Source organism: Mirounga leonina, unplaced genomic scaffold, assembly GCF_011800145.1.
Source record: "Mirounga leonina isolate KUSES-001 unplaced genomic scaffold, KU_Mleo_1.0 Mir_180, whole genome shotgun sequence".
In the NCBI taxonomy this organism is placed as follows: Eukaryota; Metazoa; Chordata; class Mammalia; order Carnivora; family Phocidae; genus Mirounga; species Mirounga leonina.
In genome coordinates, this window is record NW_023270469.1 from 13,775,627 (window position 1) to 13,795,571 (window position 19,945).

Sequence of the window (19,945 nt, forward strand, 5' to 3'; positions counted from 1 at the left end):
TCATTGGTAAATATGAGAATAATAATAATAATACCAATGTCACAGGGTGGTGGTGATATCTGGGAAATGAACATACATGAAAAGCACTTTAAACAATGCTGAACATGTAAATGTTCAATAAACGTTAGCTATTATTATTTCTGGTTCTGGAAACTCTTGTCTTTTGTACCCTTTGTTCCTATTATCCAGAACTGTTTGCATGCATGAGCATGGCTACTGGGCAAAATATCTTACAGAGAAACTATGTCCAAACAAGTCAGTTATTTCTTGGTAAACAGAGTAGTTTCAAGTATACTAATAACATTGTTCTGGTTAAACTTTTTCCTTGGGGGTAATACTAGATATACAGAAGAGTTGTAAAGGTAATACAGAGATTTTCTGTATACCCTTCACCCAGCTTCTACTAACATTAATATAACCACAGTATAAGGGCGCCTGGGTGGCTCAGTTGGTTAAGCGACTGCCTTCAGCTCAGGTCATGATCTTGGAGTCCCTGGATCGAGTCCCGCATCGGGCTCCCTGCTCGGCAGGAAGTCTGCTTCTCCCTCTGACCCTCCCCACCTCATGTGCTTGCTCTCTCTCATTCTCTCTCTCTCAAATAAACAAATAAAATCTTTAAAAAAATATATATATAACCACAGTATAATTATAGAGACTAAGATATTAATATTGGTTCGGTACCTACCTAGACTACAGATTTCATTCATACTTCACCACTTTCTCCACTAATATCTTATTTCTGTTCAAAGAGCCCATCCAGGATACTACATTGTATCTACCACTAATAATATTTTAAATGATGATTTTATTAAATAATACGGCTTTTGACTTCTAAAATATTAGTGTAAAGATACAGGGGTATATTTAAATTGCAAACTTATACCATATGCAAGTTGCAGACCTTCCCAAGTTCTCTGTGACCCTCCCTGCCTTAGTTTTTTCCTTATCACTGATTCTATCGAACATGCTCTCACATTACATCACATCTGAGGTTCCATCGATTGAAATGTGTATCATCGTTTTATATACAAAAGAAAAAAACGCTAGCAATTACAATTGCAAAATGCTATCAGTTGTAAGATGTATCTCAATTTCTGAGATATTAACACATGAAAAATTGTGTGTCTTAAAATCTATAAAACATGGTATGCATTTTACAGGTTCTATTTATTGTCTATTTGCTTCATTAGAATGATGATTCCATGACAGCAGGATTTTTGTCTGTTTCCCACTCAACGTATCCTGGTGTCTAGCATACAGTGCTCAAAAAATATTTGTTAAATGAACAAATGAATAATAATATAATACCAGCTAATATTTACTGAGCACTGTGTCAGGCACCATTCCAAGCTCTTTATTTTTATTAACTCTTCTGATTGTGTTGGATATTTTATCAGAAAGGGAATTTATCATAAATAAGCAAAAACCAGACAGTAGTACTTTTCAATACCTAGCCTACCCAGAACATAAAATTAAGCAACTGAAAGAAAAAAAGATTATCTAGGGGCACCTGGGTGTCTCAGATGGTTAAGCATCTGCCTTCGGCTCAGGTCATGATCCCAGGGTCCTGGGATCAAGTCCCGCATCAGGCTCCCTGCTCCTTGGGAGCCTGCTTCTCCCTCTGCCCCTCTCTCTCTCTCTCATGAATAAATAAATAAAATCTTTAAAAAGAAAAAAAAATTACCTAAATATCTTCTTTAACAATGAACTGAAAATTAAAAAATAAAAATTTTATTCATTAACAAATACTGATCAAGCACCACTCTATTCTTGGCACTTTTGCAAGTTCTAAATACTTTACAAATGTTAACTCCTCTAATTCTCACAACAGGAGACAGGTAGTATTACAAGGCACAGAACCCAGGCACAGAAAGGTTAAGGAACTCGCCAAAGGTCACACAGCAACTAAATGGCAAAGTCAAAACTTTAGCATTAGTATTAGTATTCTTACCCACCAGGCTATACTACCTCATAGCCACTAAAACATTCTACCCTGTGTTCATGGCACTTAAGTGACAGTTAAAAAGTCAATAAAGCAATAAAAATCATTAACTTTTGTGACCACCCCCTTAGCTCCTGGTTAATTGGGCCATTCAGTTTGCTGGCCGATTATCAAATGACGAAAGGAAGGCAGAGCCCATCTGCTCTGGTTGGCTTTTGTTCTATTGACATTTGCTGAGTACCCTTGATGTGACAGGCACTGGGGAGAGATACATAAAGAGGTTTGTAGACAGATGATCACCACCCTGGAAGCCTGTAGAAGATTCAGGATGCTCCCAGAGGAGCAGTGAAGGTTTTGTTGACCCTTGCATGGAAACCTGAAAGAGGAGTCAGTTTGCCAAGCAGACGAGCAAAGGAAACCTGGACTCACTGCCCTGCAAACCTCCTGGCCTCCAGACCTGAGGCTAGCTGGATTCCTTCCCCTCTTTACAAGCTGATTTTCAGTCCCCTAGAACACGAGAGCAGCTCTAGTTCCCTATCTCTCTGCCAGAGCAAATATTGAGAAATGTCCAGCTCAATGACTTCAGTGTTGCACCTTATTGCATGTGCCACAGAATGGATCCATTCCCCCACCCCCGGCTGCCCAAATGAGAATCATGTGGCCGAGGCGAGACAAGTCCCAGTAAATCAGAGTGGGGAACAACGAGGGGCTGCCGAGGAATGCAGACGGTGAGAAAAGAACAGAAATGCGACCAGAGACTGATCCTGCAGTTTCCTGCACACCAGGGCAAAGGGAGTGCATGCAGAGATGGTGATGGAATATTGCCTGATGTCAGGTCAATAATCCATCCCTGCAAGATATGTGAATGCCAACTGTCTTCCAGGAACCCATCTCCTTTCTTTAAAAATAATGAAAATAACAAGCACACACAAGAACATACATCAGCGTTTCTCAAGAGATTTTGTATATGACCAATCTAAGTGACCAATAAATTTGCTTACAAAAGTTAGATTTTCACTGCTCTATTGATTTTTTTTTTTAATATTTTATTTATTTTTCAACAGAGAGAGAGAGACAGCGAGAGAGGGAACACAAGCAGGGGGAGGGGGAGAGGGAGAAGCAGGCTTTCCTGATGAGCAGGGAGCTGGATGCCGGGCTCGATCCCAGGACCCTGGGACCATGACCTGAGCCGAAGGCAGACGCTTAACGACTGAGCCACCCAGGCGCCCCTCTATTGATTTTTTTAACTACCATTAAGTTCGCACTTAGATGTCAGTGAGCCCTAACATGAAAATTATTAACTGCGATGCTTCAAGTGTCTTGCAAATATTTGATCAATGTGTTCCTGGCTTGTGCTTATGCCAAAGTGTGGACTCTGGGAAAGTGTATATATGTCTAGCTCTTTTCACGTTCGTGCATTTCTGAGGGCAGGGGCCATATCTGTTTAACTTGTTTTATACAGTGCTAGGTTCATGCACAGGGAATACTTAATTCAATTTAATCAAGAGGCAGATGCTTATTTCCAAGAAGGGGTTAAAATAAGAGCACATTCACACATCTCAATTTTTTAAAAAAACTCATAAAGCATATGTAATTTACAAAGTGCCGAATAAATCAGACCAAAATATACATCCTAACTAATAAAAATGACGGGGTGCCTGGGTGGCTTAGATGGTTAAGCGTCTGCCTTCGGCTCAGGTCATGATCCCAGGGTCCTGGGATCGAGCCCAGAGAAGGACTCCTTGCTCAGCGGGGAGCCTGCTTCTCCCTCTCCTTCCTGCTCCTGTTCTCTCGCTATCTCTGTCACACTGTCTCTCTCTAATAAATAAATAAAATATTTTTTAAAATAATAATAATAAAAATGACAATTTGGGCAAACTCATATATTTTGGCTTGTTGGCACCGAGTGACAATTCTCACCTGGGGACAATGACTGGGGTCTGAGGTCGGCAGGGTCAGAAGAAAATTGCAGCAGAGCCGGAGAGCTTCAGCTTCCAACTGTTCTGCTCCATGCATCTTCAAGTCATGTCTATCAATGATTGTTTCCTCTCTTTAAAAAAAAAAAAAAATTTCATGGTTGTGCTTCCCCTCTTGTGCACAATATAGGAGGATTCAGGTGCAAAGGTATACAAGAGAAAATAAAATAAACTAACACATAGGACTTATTATTTTAAAGATTTATTTATTTTAAAGATTGAGAGAGCGTGAGTGGGGGGAGGGGTAGAGGGAGAGGGATAGAGGGAATCCCCAAGCAGGCTCTGCACCGACTCGAGGCTCCATCTCACGATCCTGATTCACGACCTGAGCCAAAATCAAGAGTCAGAAGCTCAACGGACCAAGCCAGCCGAGCATCCCTATAGAGAACTTATATGTCAGTCTGAATTCTAGGTGTTTCATATATATTAACTCATTTAATTCTTACAACTACCCTATGAGTTCAGTTCTGTTACTATGCTTACTTACAATGGAGAAAAAATTTTCACTTCACTGAAGGAAACCTAGGTCCAGAGAGATTAAATATCTTGCTCAAGTTTACAGATCTTTCAGGTGGTGGATCTGGGATTCAAACCCAGGTAGTATGGCTCCCAGAGCTATTGTAACCACTAATCAACGACCAGAAAGAACTTCAAGAACATGCCAGTCACCTTTATCTTTATCATGATTGGCTGTGGACTTGGATGCTTAGTAGGTGGTACAATTAAGTCAAGATTTCTTAAAAACCACAGCAAAGGGGCACCTGGGTGGCTCAATCGGTGGAGCCCACGACTCTTGATCTCAGAGTTGTGAGTTTGAGCCCCATGTTGGTTGTAGGGATTACTTAAAGATAAAAATCTTAAAAAAAAAAAAAACAACTTACTTTATCAGGTGTATTAATGTGTATGTCATGTGCATTTTGGTAACATGATAGTTAATGGAGACTCCCTCCTGAAAGCTTCGGGACCTCTGATGATACCCAAGCTATTTCTCCAACTTTTTCCAAACATCTGGTACCTACAACAGCCTCCTCCATATTTGATATCCGAGAGGTAACTTAAACTTAACACGTCCCTATTAGTGAGACCAATCAGCACTAACTGCTCTAAACAATCTCCAGTCTCAGTGGCTTAACGAAATTAATGTTTATTTATCAAGCACGTAAAGTTTAAAGCAGGCATTCATGGTTGGGATTTCTATAGGAAGCTTTTTTCCAGCAGTGATTCAGGGATCCAGACTATTTCCATCTTGTGGTTCTGACATTTTCACCACATAGCCTCAATGATAACCTGCTTTGGGGGAAATGGAGGTAGGGAAGACAGGGAGTGAATGTAGAAAAGGCAGAACCATTCTTTTTTTAAATTAACATATAATGTATTATTTGTCTCAGGGGCAGAGGTCTGTGATTCATCAGTCTTATATAATATTCAGTGCTCATGAGATAGGTTACAACATATACCCTCCCCAATGTCCATCACCCAGTTACCCCATCCCCCTACCCCCTTCCCCTCCAGCAACCCTCAGTTTCTTTCCTATGATTAAGTCTCTTATGGTTTGTCTCCCTCTCTGGTTTCATGTTGTTTCATTTTTTCCTCTCTTCCCCTATGATGCTCTGCCTTGTTTCTTAAATTCCACGTATCAGTGAGATCATATGATAATTGTCTTTCTCTGATTTATTTCACTTAGCATAATACCCTCTAGTTCCACCCATGTCATTGCAAATGGCAAGATTTCATTTTTTGATGGCTGCATAATATTCCATTGTATATATACACCACATCTTCTTTAGCCATTCATCTGTCGGTAGACATCTGGGCTCTTTCCATAGTTTGGCTATTGTGGACATTACTGCTATAAACATTGGGGTGCAGGTGCCCAATCAGATCACTACATTTGTAGCTTTGGGGTAAATACCCAGTAGTGCAATTGCTAGGTCATAGAGTATCTCTATTTTCAACTTTTTGAGGAACCTCCATACTATTTTCTACAGTGGCTGCACCAGCTTGCATTCCCAGGGCAGAACCATTCTTAATGGTATCAAACTGGAAGTGACGCATATCATTTCCTCTTAAAATCTATTGGTAAGAACTAGTTGGATGGCCCCATATCTATTACATTCTCCCCTGAAACCTAGTTCTCCTTCAGGCTTCACTTACTGAGTGAAGTAATATCCCCATTTGGATTGGTTATCTATTAATGCAAAACAAATTGCCTCAAAACTTAGAGGCTTAAAACAACAATAAAAATTTATCATCTCTCACAGTTTCTGTGGGTCAGGAATTCAGAAGCAGTTTAGTTGGGATATTCCTACTCTTGTGGGAAAGTTTTGAGTTTCTCACCATTAAGTATGATATGACCTTTACATTGTTTTACACATACTCTTCATCAAGTTGAGAAAACTCCCCTCTATTCTAGGTTTACCAGAGTTTTTATCATGAATGGGTGCTGGAGTTTATCAAATGGTTTTTCTGCATCTATGGATATGATCACGTGGCTTTTCATTAATCTGTTGATGAGATAGGTTACATTAATTAATTTTCAAATGCTGAACCAGTCTTGCATACCTGAGATAAATCCCACTGGGTCATGGTGTATAATTCTTTTTATACATTGTTGTATTCAATTTGCTAACATATTGTTGAGAATTTTTACCTCTGGGTTCATGAGAAATATTGGTCTGTAGTTTGTCAGGTTTTGGTATTAGGGTAATGCTGGACTCACAGAATGGGTCAGGAAGTATATCCTCTGGTTCTATCTTTTGAAAGAGATTAGAGAGAACTGATATACTTTTCTTCCTTAAATATTTGGTAGAATTCACCAGTAAGCCCATCTGGGCTTGGTACTTCCTGTTTTGGAAGGTTATATATTGTTGAGTCAGCTTCTTTAGGAGATACAGGCCCATTCAGATCATCTATCTCTTACTATGTGAGTCTTGGCAGATTGTGTCTTTCAAGGAATCGGTCCATTTCACCTAGGTTATCAAATTTGTGACCAGAGAGTTGCTCATAGTATTCCTTTATTATCTTTTTAATATCCATGGAATCTGCAATGATATCCCCTCTTTAATTCCTGATCATGCTGAGCAGGGAGCGCGATGTGGGGCTCGATCTCAGGACTCCGGAACCATGACCTAAGCTGAAGGCAGATGCTTAACCAATTGAGCCACCCAGGTGCCTCTATTTCATTGATTTCTGCTCTAATTTTTATTTCTTTTCTTCTGCTTACTTTAGATTTGTTCTTCCATTTCTAGTTTTCTAGAGTGGAAGCTTAGATAAGTGATTTTAGATCAATCTCTCTTGGTGAATGTTCCATGTGAGCCTGAGAGGAATGTGCACCCTCCACATTGGTTGGATGAAGTAGTTTATAGATGTCTATTATATTCCTAATCTTTTTCTTTGTACATAAGCATAAATATAATCTCTATGTGTATATATACATACACATACAAACAAGTACAATTTGCGTAAAGTCCCCTGAATATACAGGTAAATTTGCATAGCTATAATCTGATGGTATACTCTACGCATTAAGTTTTTTTTAATCACACATTTTCGTATTTTACCTTAACCTGCATATTCATGACTTTAATAATCCAAACTATTGACATATGCTTGGAAAACTTTACCTCTGCCTGAGTACTACCACTTTCCAAAGCGAGGAAAAGGGAAGCCAGAATCACCAAAGAGACTCTAAGCACTATGGAGAGCATTAATTTCGCCATATTCTATGACTCCTCGAGGTCATATTAGGGGGAGCGTACTAGTTTACTAGGGCTGTGGTACAAAGTACCAAAAACTGGGTTGCTTAAACAACAGAAATGTATTGTCTCAGAGTTCCAGAGGCCAGAAGTCCCAGATCAAGGTGTCCACAGGTTGGTTCCCTCAGGGCTGGGAAGGAGAATCTGTTTCATGCCTCTCCCCAGCTCATGGTGGTTTACTGGCAATCTCTGGCATTCTTTGACTTACAGGTGCATCCTCTTGCTCTCTGCCTGCATCTTAACATGTGACTCTCCCTGTGCACCTGTCCGTGTCCAAAATTTCCCTCTTAATAAGAACGCAAGTCGTATTGGAATAGAGGCCCACTCTACTTCAGCAACTAATTACACCAGCAATGACCCTACTTCCAAATAAAGTCACATTCTGTGATACTGGGGAGGGAACACAATGAACCCAGAACAAGGAGCAAATAGGAGGGTTGGTGTGACAAAATGGAAAGATATAACAGAATCCGGGTTCCAGTCTTAGGCTGTCGACAAGCTATTGCTGACCTTGAGCAAACTGGGCAAATAAGGGAGATCCTATAGATGATACCAAAGCTTCTCTTCCGATCCTGTTGTTCTCAAAATAGCATTGCTGTGGGAAGACTTAAAACGTAAAGTTTTAAATTAGATGTTGGATTTGAAACAAGCCATTAACTCAAAAGAGAGCTCTTTTGAGAGGACTGTAGAATGAAGAGGCCCAGGACACAAGGGGCAGGGTCCCTGGGACTGGTTTGCAAGAAGAGTTGCCCTCACCACACACAGTGTCACAGGACCACTGCCTTCAGGCTGTAATCATTTCCAGCCTTTTTGGAGTTGCAACACCCAACACGTTACGGTTGTTTATTTGATTTCGTGACACTGCCCATTACTCTCCACCTCCCCAAAGCTTCCCTCTCCCCCAGCCCCAGCCCAAAGGAACGGCCAAACATGGACTTACTTTTAAAAGTTAATTAGGTCTTGCAAATTTTGTCACACCCTAAGATAATTCTATCCCCTTTGTCAAGGATATAAAGAAAAGCAGATGGCCACTGGGCACAGAAATGGATGGAGGAGAGAATACTTTGGACCACCCAAAGGACCATCTTTAGGAAATTATAAATTATTATTTTTTAATACCACCTTACACTATTTTAAAGTACTTTCACAATAGGAAGTATATAAATTTGGATGTGAAAGTTACTGGAAAAAAATATAAAACACTAACGTTATTTGGAATAAAGGGTTATAGATATATGGGTGGTTTTTTATGGGTGATTTTAATTTCTTCTCTACATCTTTCTTTATTTCAAATATTTCTACTATAGTAAGTGCTAATAATCCAAAATAATAATATTGGCTTAATTAATTAATTTATTTATTTATTTTTAAAGATTTTATTTATTTATTTATTTGAGAGAGAGCACATGAGAGGGGGGAGGGTCAGAGGGAGAAGCAGACTCCCTGCTGAGCAGGGAGCCCGACGCGGGACTCAATCCAGGGACTCCAGGATCATGACCTGAGCCGAAGGCAGACGCTTAACGACTGAGCCACCCAGGCGCCCTTATTTATTTATTTTTAAAGATTTTTCATTTATTTATTTGACAGAGAGAGAGAGAGAGCAAGAGCCCAAGCAGGGGGGAGCAACAGAGGGAGAGGGAAAAGCTGGCTCCCCAATAAGCAGGGAGCCCAACACGGGGCTCCATCCCAGGGTCCTGAGATCATAACCTGAGCTGAAGGCAGTCACTTAACCACTGGGCCAGCCAGGCGCTCCAATAATATTGATTTTAAAAGATTAAGTTTATTCCTCCAGTAAACAAAGGTTTATTGAGCACTTACTACATGCCAGGCACTGTCAGAGCAGTAAGAAAACAACAGCTCCTGTAGGGCTTCTGTTTGGGGGAGGGGTGAGTGATAATTAGCACGGATCACTTGTTCGTCTGTGTAAAAGTTTACTTTGAGCAGATTTTTGGGGGTAGGTGATATAAGGGGAGAGGGGGGTCACATGTGCCCCCCAAGAAGGAAATCATGCTGAATAGAGAAGTCAGAAGGTGGTGAGCAACACCCTTTGTGTCCAGATTTTACTGGAAACTGGTTCTTGAAGTCAGAGCTCCACCCTCCCTGGTCCCAGGCTGCCTCTTGTACTCAACTGCCTTCCCGGGGACATTGTGAAACCAGAGCTGGGAATCACCCACACGTGGGTGCTACTGGTCAAGGTGGCGCTAAGAACAGGACAGCGCATTCTGCTGACGTCAGTGTGCAGAAAGTCAACAGCTGATGCAGGTGTCATTCCTGGGCAGGCCAGTGGGTTCTCTCTGAGTCACCTCTGAAGGCAACCGGCTGGACATTTAATGAGATGAAAAGATTGAAGGAACCTGTTTTTGGTTATTGCGCATGTGTTACTACCGATGTCCTAAGATTCTGAGAACTGCTAGTGTTTGCTAGCATCCCACAGACTTTTTCACTGAACACTATAATGGAAATGATGATGCTCAGAGGGCAGAGGGCATTACCAAGTGTGCAAAGCCCTGGAGAGGCCCAGAACAGAGACAGATAATTACCCAGGACTTTGATTTGCTAGGGCCATGTTTCAGACATGGACCACCAGAGTGGCCCTTCGAGAAAACAAAGTGGTTACACCCATCAAGACACAAAAATATCCATATTCCCTGGAGGGAAAAATGAAACAAGACAACCAGAGAGGGAGACAAACCGTAAGAGACTCTTAATCTCAGGAAACAAACTGAGGGATGCTGGAGTGGTGGGGGCTGGGAGGGATGGGGTGGCTGGGTGACGGACACTGGGGAGGGTATGTGCTATGGTGAACTCTGTGAATTATGTAAGACTGATGAATCACAGAACTGTACCCCTGAAACAAATAATACATTATATGTTAATAAAAAAAATCCATATTCCCTGACCCCAGAAATCCCACTCCTGAGAATTTATCCTAAAAAAGTAAACTATTTCTGCATTAGCTATAATACTGTAGCACTGAAAACATCCTAAGTGCCACAGCTGGGGAACAGCTAAATAAACTGTAATAACAGCATTCGTTTAATGAATACACATTATAATAACTAGTATAATCACAATTGTAAAGGTATATATGCCATCATAGAAAAGTGTCTGTATTAGTTTGCTAGTGCTGCTGTAACAAAGTGCCCCAAACTGGGTGGTTTAAACAACAGAAATTTATTGTCTCACATTTCTGGAAGCCAAAAGTCCAAGATCAAGGTGTTGGTAGGATTGGCTCCTTCTAAGGGCTGTGAGGGAAGAGTCTGCTCCAGGCCCCTCTCCTGGGCTTGCCAAGGACTGTCCTCTCCCTGTCTCTTCACATGGTCTTCCCTCTATGCATGTCTATCTCTGTCTTTAAATATCCCCTTTTTTTTTATAAGGACACCAGTCATATTGGATTAGGGGCCCACTCTAATGACATCATTTAACTTGATGACCTCTGTAAAGACTCCCTCTCCAAATAAGGTCACAGTCTGAGGTACCAGAGGTTAGGACTTCTATATATCTTCTTCATTCCTCCCCAGAAAGACATAACAGTGTTTTATGACATAACGATGTTTTATGAAATAATGCTAAGAGAAATGGTAACAATAACAAATTCTCATTTGACATTTTCTATGTCTCGGGTAGTGTTATAAACACTTTAAATATGTTAACTCATTCAATCTTCACAGTACCCCTATGAGGTATTAGTATCCTCCTGTTGCCAATGAGGAAATTGAGGCATAGCAACGTTAAGTCATTTTCTCAAGGTCATGTAGCTAGGAAGTGGTGGAATCAGGCTTTGAATCCAGGCAATTTGGCTCCACAGACCAAACTGAACCTCCTCATCATATTTCAAAATGGTATGTGTTATATTTACAACAGTATTAAAATATGGAAAAAATATATATATTTCTGCAAAGTTTTAATAGAATATGCAAAAATGAAAGTAGTTTATAATTATGAGGGGTTATTTTTTATGATGTTATGTTACTTTTACAAATAATACATACACATGCATTTAATAGACTTTTCTTAAAAACAAAGAATGCTTTGAAATGTCTCCACGATCTGAGAAAATTCTTAAGGATACCATACATTAAAAGATTAGTGATGGGGCGCCTGGGTGGCTCAGTCAGTTGGGCATCTGCCTTCGGTTCAGGTCATGATACCAGGGTCCTGGGATCAAGCCCTAAGTCGGGCTCCCCGCTCGGCAGGGAACCTGTTTTTCCCTCTCCCTCTGCCACTCCCCCTGCTTGTGCGCACTCTCTCTCTCTCTCAAATAAATAAAACCTTTTTTTTTTTTTTTTAAAGATTTTATTTATTTATTTGACAGAGAGAGACACAGTGAGAGAGGGAACACCAGCAGGGGGAGTGGGAGAGGGAGAAGCAGGCTTCCCACCGAGCAGGAAGCCCGACGCAGGGCTCGATCCCAGGACCCTGGGATCATGACCTGAGCCGAAGGCAGACTTAACGACTGAGCCACCCAGGTGCCCCAAATAAATAAAACCTTTAAAAAAAAAAAAAAAGATTAGTGATAACAACCATCAGGGATAGTCAGCCTCCACAATGCCGCCAGTGATCCTTGCCTTCCAGTGGTCATGCCCTTGCATGGTCCTTCCACATGTAATAATGGTTGACCTGCGTGACCGATGATTCCACTAAGAGGTGACAGCATGTGACTTCCAAGGCAAAGGTCAAAAAAAACCCAAAAACATTGCAGCTTCCACTATGGTCTCTTGGATCTCTTGCTCTGGGAAAAGCCAGGTGCCATGTCTTGATACCCAAGCAGTCCTATGGACAGCCCCACTGAAGAGGAGCTGAGGCCCCCCAACAGCAGCAGCATTAACTTGTCCACCATGTGAGTGGATGACCTTTTGAGCAGATCCCCCAGCTAGATGATGGTAGCCCTAACCAAACTCTTGGCTGAAGCCTCATGGCAGACTCACGAACCACCCAGCCAAAGCACTCCTGAATCTCTGACCCACAGTGCCCACCTCCAAGATGTCCACAGCCTACTCTCTGGAAACTGTGACTTTGTCACCTCATGTAGCAAAAACAACTTTGCAGATATGATTAAGAATCTTAAAATAGGAAAATTGTCCTGGATTATCTGGGTGGGCCCAGTGCCTGGAGCCTGAACTCTATCCTGCCTGGGCTCTAAACCTTTTTGTTGGGGAGGGGGAGGAGAGCTCTAAACCTTTTGCAATCTTTTGAAATGGTAGCTACTGTAGGAGGGGTGATTCTTAATTATGGAGCCACTCAGGCGCCCCATCACTAATCTTTCAATGTATGGTATCCTTAAGAATTTCCTCAGATTGTGGAGACATTTCAAAGCATTCTTTGTTTTTAGGAAACAAAATTAATTAAGGAGCTTACACTGAGAGGCATTCCCTAGGCTGTGAGGATTCAGCCTGCCCTTGATAATTTCCTTTCCTCTAGAGAAATGGGTGCTTGTGGATGACGTACAGAAACTATTTTTTGGGATGCCTGGGTGGCTCAGTTGGTTGAGCGACTGCCTTCAGCTCAGGTCATGATCCTGGAGTTCCGGGATCGAGTCCCGCATTGGGCTCCCTGCTTGGCAGGGAGCCTGCTTCTCCCTCTGACCCTCCTCCCTCTCATGCTCTCTCTCTATCTCATTCTCTCTCAAATAAATAAATAAAATCTTAAAAAAAAAAAAAAGAAACTATTTTTTATTCTATTTTGTAGAGTATTAAAAATTATTCAATGCTTGGAAATGAAGCAGGAGATAACTTTGTGTTTTCAATGTTCTAAGAAGCATTGTGGAGCAGGCCCACCCCAAAAGTACTGATTCTCTAGTGGTAGTGTGCTTTTGTTGGACTTATCACTGGCTCTTGATCCGGGCTCAGGTTCTGTAAACGTGGATGCTCTTTTGGATTGGTCGATTGCAAATGCTTTTTGGAAACGAAAGATTGAAGGGATTTCTTGTCTAGTAGAAAGAATAGCTTCAAAGTTTATAGCTTATGGTCCTGTAGGTTGGGTGACCAACTGTTCCCATTTACCTGGGGACGGAGGGACTTCCCAGGACAAAGAACTTTTAGTGCTAAAACCAGGACTGTCCTGGACAAACCAGGGCTATTGTTCATCTGACACGCAAGACATTAGCTAGTTTGGGAGGTGACTTGACCATCTTCTTTTGATGTGTTGTCTTCCATTGGCTGGAAATACTTTGGTCTCTCCCATAGGCCTCTGAACCAGTTTTCTCATACTGCTGTTCTGCCATTAGTAATAAACAATCCAAATTAATAAATAAAACTAAATAAATAAAAAGGGATAAATAAATCTTTGACATACACTTTATATTTGTGTAAGAGTCATGCTTGTTAGGGGTGCCTGGCTGGCTCCGTCCATGGAGCCTGCGACTCTTGATCTCAGGGTTGTAGGTTCAAGCCCCACCCTGGGTATAGAGATTACTTAAAAATAAAACTTAAGGGGTGCCTGGGTGGCTCAGCTGGTTGAGCATCTGCCTTCGGCTCAGGTCATGATCTCAGGGTCCTGGGATCGAACCCTGCATCGGGTTCTCTGCTCGGCGTGGAGTCTGCTTCTCCCACTTCCTCTCCCTCTGTGATCTCTCTTGCTCTCTTTCAAATAAATAATAAATAAATAATAATAATAATAAATAATAACTAAAATAAATAAATAAAATAAAAATAAGACTTAAAAAAAAGTCATGGTTTTTAACCATTTTAAATGAGCACTTCGACCAGATAAGGGGTTTCTTTGGTGAGGGGCAGTGGAGTGATACTGAGGAGAGCAGGCCCTGGGGAGGCTACTGGAAAAGCTGTTTCTATTTTTCATCCCTTTAATGCCCTCTCTCTTGAGCCTATAGATACGCTTAAGTCTCTTTCTTCTAGAAAAACCATCCCCCCTTCCTCCCTGCAATGGTCCTGGCTCCTACTCTTCTTACCCAAGAGTGCAGTCTGGCTCCTTCCTAGCAAGAAGGAATCATCATCCTCTCATGACCTAGTTAAGGTCACTTTTACAGTTTCCAATCTTGGATTTACTTACTTCTCTGTAATAAAAAATGTAACCAAAAAAATCTATAGCACCAATATCTGATAGTCATTGGGGACCTGATGTTCTTTGAGTGTTCTTCGGTGAGCATTTGACATTCTGTTCCGCAAGCTCTCGGCCACCTGGCCACTTAGAGATCACCTGCTCCTTCTTGGTTGATGGAACTAAATACCTCCTTAATATCACTCAAGTCCACGCCTTGTCGTCCCCCATGCCAAGGCCTCAACGTGGGCCAGCTCTCCTTCCAAGACATTCTGGAATGTTATTTCTATCACTTCCATTTAAAGCCATCTCTGGTGGCTCTGCATGACCTGTAGTCATAAACCCAGCATGCACCCCAATATACAAATACGGTTGACCCTTGAACATGGGTCTGAACTGTGCAGGTCCACTTACATGTGGATGTTTTTCAGTAAATACAGTACATCATTGTAAATGTATTTTCTCTTCCTTATGACTTTCTTAATAACATTTCTTTTCTTTCACTTACTTTATTGTAAGAATACAGAATGCAATATGCATAACATACAAAACATGCGTTAATTGACTGTTATGTTACCCTTAAGGCTTCCAGTCAACAGTAGGCTATTAGTAGTTAAGTGCTAGGGGAGTCAAAAGTTATACGCAGATTTTCAACTGGGCACGGACTTGGTAGTCCTAACACCCACGTCATTCAAGGGCCAACTGTATTTATTTGTAAATTTATTTACTTATAAATGTATTTATAAATTTGTTTCTAAATTATATCTGTATACCATTGTACTAACACGTTACTTATATTATAAATCACGTACAGAGAAAGAAATTCCCAAAAAGGTAACATTTACACATTAAAGCTCTACTATGTCCTTCCTATCCTGCAGTGGAGGTTGTATGCCCTTGCTTGGAACCCACAGACCCGTAGCAATAAGCCCAAGTCCATGTGGCTGACTTTCAAGGCGGGTCATGATCTGGTCCCTGCCCCTCTCTTCCCTTTACTTCTTCCCTGTTCCTAGTGCTGGTCCAAGTGGAAGGATTGGAATCTGAAGCTCCCCAAGCCTGCCTGCTTTCTATTTGCTGCCCCCTCCCACCTTTGTTTAGAAGGCTACCCCTTGTCTTTGCTCCCCAAGCCCCAAACCCCTTTGTCTTATTTATTCCTAAAAGCACTCCTTCCTCTGGGAAGCTGTGTTTTGGAGGCTTGGGCCACCCTCCATACCCCATGTACACCCACGCACAGCTTTTCCTTTGCAATATCATACAGTATTTCCCTCTCTGCCTCTTAGAGCTGTGAGCTTTCAAAGACAGTCCCAGGGGCGCCTGAGTGACTCAGTCAGTTAAGGGACAGACTCTTGATTTCAGTTCAGGTCATGATCTCAGGGTCATGAGACTGAGCCCTATGCAGGGCTCCGTGCTCAGTGGGGAGTCTGCTTGAGATTCTTTCCCTCTGCCCCTCTCTCCCTGCTCGTGTGCGCACGTGTGCGTGCATGCATGCTCTCTCTCTCTCAAATAAATAAATCTTAAAAAGGAAAAAGTCTCATTCACCAGGAGTCCACAGTGCCTGATAAACAGTAACAGTGACAGCAATAACAGCTAATACTTTTATAGCATTAATATATCCTACAACCTCTTCAAGTGTTTTATACATATTTACTTGATTTAATCCTAGGAGATGCATACAGATCCCTATTCTGTAAACAAGGACACCTGGGCACAGAGAAGTTGAGAAACTTCCTAACGTCACTTACATAGTATGCAAAGTTCAAGGAATATTGAACTAAACTGAACTGTGTGCTTTCTATCACACCTGTGATGAGAGAAACAGTCACCCAGGCCCAGGTGAGCAGGAAACGCTCAGGCTGAGGAAAGGGAAGATGGCGCAGTCGTTCCAGCCTGAGCCTGCGCTGCCCCCTGCTGGCCATCTCTGCCCTCGCTGCAGACTTAACCCCATCAGAAGTCCCCTCTGCCACCTGAGCTTGAGCCTGGAGTCTGGCGCCCAGCACAGGAAATTCTAAGAGGGAGAAGGAGCCAGGAGATCATGCAGGGAATATGCAGGGATTGCCCGTGGATCCACACACCTTAAGGACTGTCTCCCTTGGCTGGCTGCATGAAACCACTCAGAGTAAAGAACAGAATTGGGAAAGTAAACCCATCTGCCCCCAAACTGCCATAGAATGTACCCAAAACCAACAGGAATGTTTACTTTTTAAGTAAAAACTTAGGTGAGTATTTGGATTAGTCTCACATTAGGCTCTCCTTTAGGATGGAAAACTGAATGCTAATTTATATTAATAAATTAGTTCTCAAATGGGATGCCTCATGGAACTATTAAAAAATGCAGATGCGCAGGCTTCGCTGCGAGCCTGCTAAGTCAGAAGAGGCTGTGTATACTTCTTCTCCTCAGGGCTGGCCTCTCGCTACATTTTCCCAAACCCACAAATCTCTAAGACCATTTAGCACCTCCCTTTCCCAGTTTAAGTGAAGGCAATGCCCTTCCATTTGTGCCTCCGGAGAAAATTACATTATTTCACAACTCTAAATTGTAATCGATGGCAATACAAAAAAAAAAAAAAAAAAAAATCGACTATAGACATGGAAATTCTATCTTGTCTGATAAAGGTGCAACTGATTTTCCTTTCCCTCGTTGCAAGTAATCAGTTTTGCCTCCTTCGTACACTCATTTCATTATTCCTGGCCTATCCTGGGTGTGTTCTTCAGATTTTCTTTTGCACTTATTGCAACATCTGCCTGATTCCCTCAGTGATTACTGAGTTAAACAAAATGTTTAGCATGTGTCCGTTTTATATCTGAATAAGAGTTGTGATCTTACCTTTTCGGAAAATTTCTCTTTAATACACCAATGGCGAGTACTTTCCTTTTCCATTTTTGGCCGTCTTCTACTGGTGCTCTTTGCTTTGGTTGAACATTCGGGGGTTTCCTCAGAAAAGGGCTCCTGCCCTTGTAACCATCCACCATATGCATAATGTCTGTCCAAGGGTTCCTGGAAGAAGGCAGAATAACCAGAAGATTTTATACTTCTAACTAAGTGTAAAGAAAGGTCAGAACATTGGTTCCGAATCTTTTCTACAAAACTGAAAAGAACACACACGAAACTAAAATTAAATAAACCCATCAGTTTTTCATTGGGCTCTAACTTAGCTACCTTACTTACTCCTTCCTTACTTGTGTAGTTGATTGATTTATAAAAAGTTATACATAGCTGGAAACTTTTATTTTTAATGCATCTTATGCCATCTTGTACCTTATGCAAGACGTTATGGAACATACAAGGTCCCTGTCAACCTTCTCAGAACACAGATTCATCTATAAGAACTAATGTTATTTATCCAACAATTAGTTATTGAGCACCTTCTATGTGCCATGCATAATGGCAAAAACATTGTTCCAGGGAGTTGACAGGCTAGAGAGACAAACAATACAAATAAATGTTAATTTTCAAATATTGGGACCAACAGATAAACTGCATGTTTTGAACCAAAATTGCAGTAAATTTGCGATTCAAAAAAGTTCCCTCGTCAGAGAAAGGAGAGGCCAAGATGAGCTAGAGTCATGGAAGTTACAATAGTTATCTTTTGCTGAGTAACAAATCCAATCCCTCTCCACACTCCCATCCCCCCACTCCCCGCCAACTCAGAGGCGTAAGACAACCATTTACTATGCTCATGGATTCTGTGGGTCAGGAATTTGGAACGGCCCGGTGGAGATGACTGGTCTCTCCTTCACAACAGTAGGAACTGAGCAGGAAATCCAAAGACTGGAGGTGATTCAGAGGCTAGGGTTGGAATCAACTGAGCGCTCATTCACCAACCTCTGGCGGGTGACATGGGCTGTCAGCTGGGACTGCAGCTGGGGCTAACAGCCAGAACACCCACACATGGCTTTTTCATGTACCCTGGGATTCCTCACATTACTGTGACTGTGGTCCAAGAGGGAACATTCTCAAAGAGCCAGGGGAAAGCTGCATGGCTTTTTATGACAGGCCCTAGAAGCCATTTTGTCCCTTTTGGCACATTCTATTCAGGGCTAGCTTCACAAGACGTGACCTGTGCAGTCACTCAGGACTCCACGCTTAAAGCAGCCCTACACTTGGTTTAACGCTCTGCTGTCACCATATTGAAATTCCTAATAACATTTACACAAAGGGCCCCATATTTTTATTTTGCACTGGACCCCACAAATTATGTAGCCAGCCCTGAATCTCTTCATCCAGGCAATCTCAAAGGACTGCCTAGGCTCCCAGGGTGGGGATACAGACTTTCCATCTTGATGGGGCAGAGGCATGGTTCTGGAAGAGTATGTGGGACTGGAAATACTGTTGGGACCTTTTTTAGAAAAGGCAATCTGCCATAGACAGTTTATGGAGAAGTTAAGGAAAGACTTTCCTCCACAGCCTCCCACAAAGATATATCCAGGTCATCCTTGTTCCACAAAGCATCCTAAATGGAGTAAAAAAGCAGTATGTATCTGTCCATCCTTCCATTCAGCAAATACTGACTGAGCACAGAATGGGGAGTGTTTACAGATGACTCTTAGAGACCCTGCCTTCAGTGGACTTGGTATTCAGAGTGATGGGGTCTGTGAAGGGAAAAGAGAAAGCAAAGGGTGAAGCACTGTTAAAAAAGAGAAAACAATTGGGCACCTGGGTGGTTCAGTCGGTTAAGTGTCTGCCTTCAGCTCAGGTCATGATCCAGGGGTTCTGTGATCGAGCCCCACATCAGGCTCCTTGCTCAGTGGGGAGCCTGCTTCTCCCTCTCCCTTTGCAGCTCCCCCTGCTTGTGTGTGCTCTCCCTCTCTCTCTCTGTCAAATAAATAAATAAAATCTTAAAAAAAAAAAAAAAAGCCCAAAATGGAGCCATTTGCCTCTCCCAACAGAAAACCAGTAAGTAGTGGATCAAGGTAAAGATACAAAACAAAACAAAAACAAGGGACACAAAAAGGTGGGGTGGTAAGGGTGTTGGTTTATTCAAAAAGAGTGTTCCAGGGGCCCAGAGGGAAGATCTGAGAGAGGCAGCACTTTGCGACCTCACTAACCATACCGTGTCTGCCTCCTGGATGGCCACAGCTGTCCCAGGCTCAGAACAAGGTGCTGCTCACATAAGTATTTGTGGGAGGCCCTAGGATTTGGCCCACAGTGCTTCTGCAGGATGACGTCTGGCAGGTAGGTCTGGTGACTTCACCCTTCTGGATTTCCTCCTACCTCACTCACCACTTCTTAATCCTTTAGCTCTAAAGGTCAGATTTCCCTGGGCCTCTGCCCAACG

At 42.1% G+C, this 19,945-nt stretch overlaps 1 protein-coding gene across 1 annotated transcript in view; it reads right to left on the minus strand.

Annotated features, from left to right (window-relative positions):
• TAT (tyrosine aminotransferase) overlaps positions 1-19,365 on the minus strand; it is a 45,286-nt gene extending 25,921 nt beyond the window's left edge. The window contains exons 1-3 of the mRNA XM_035024839.1: positions 19,324-19,365; positions 17,494-17,664; positions 3,863-3,992 (exon numbers count right to left, since the gene is read on the minus strand). Coding sequence (XP_034880730.1) covers positions 3,863-3,992; positions 17,494-17,645 — 282 coding nt within the window. The 5' untranslated portion in view covers positions 17,646-17,664; positions 19,324-19,365. The remainder of the gene's footprint in view (positions 1-3,862; positions 3,993-17,493; positions 17,665-19,323) is intronic.
• Between the last annotated feature and the right edge of the window lie 580 nt (positions 19,366-19,945).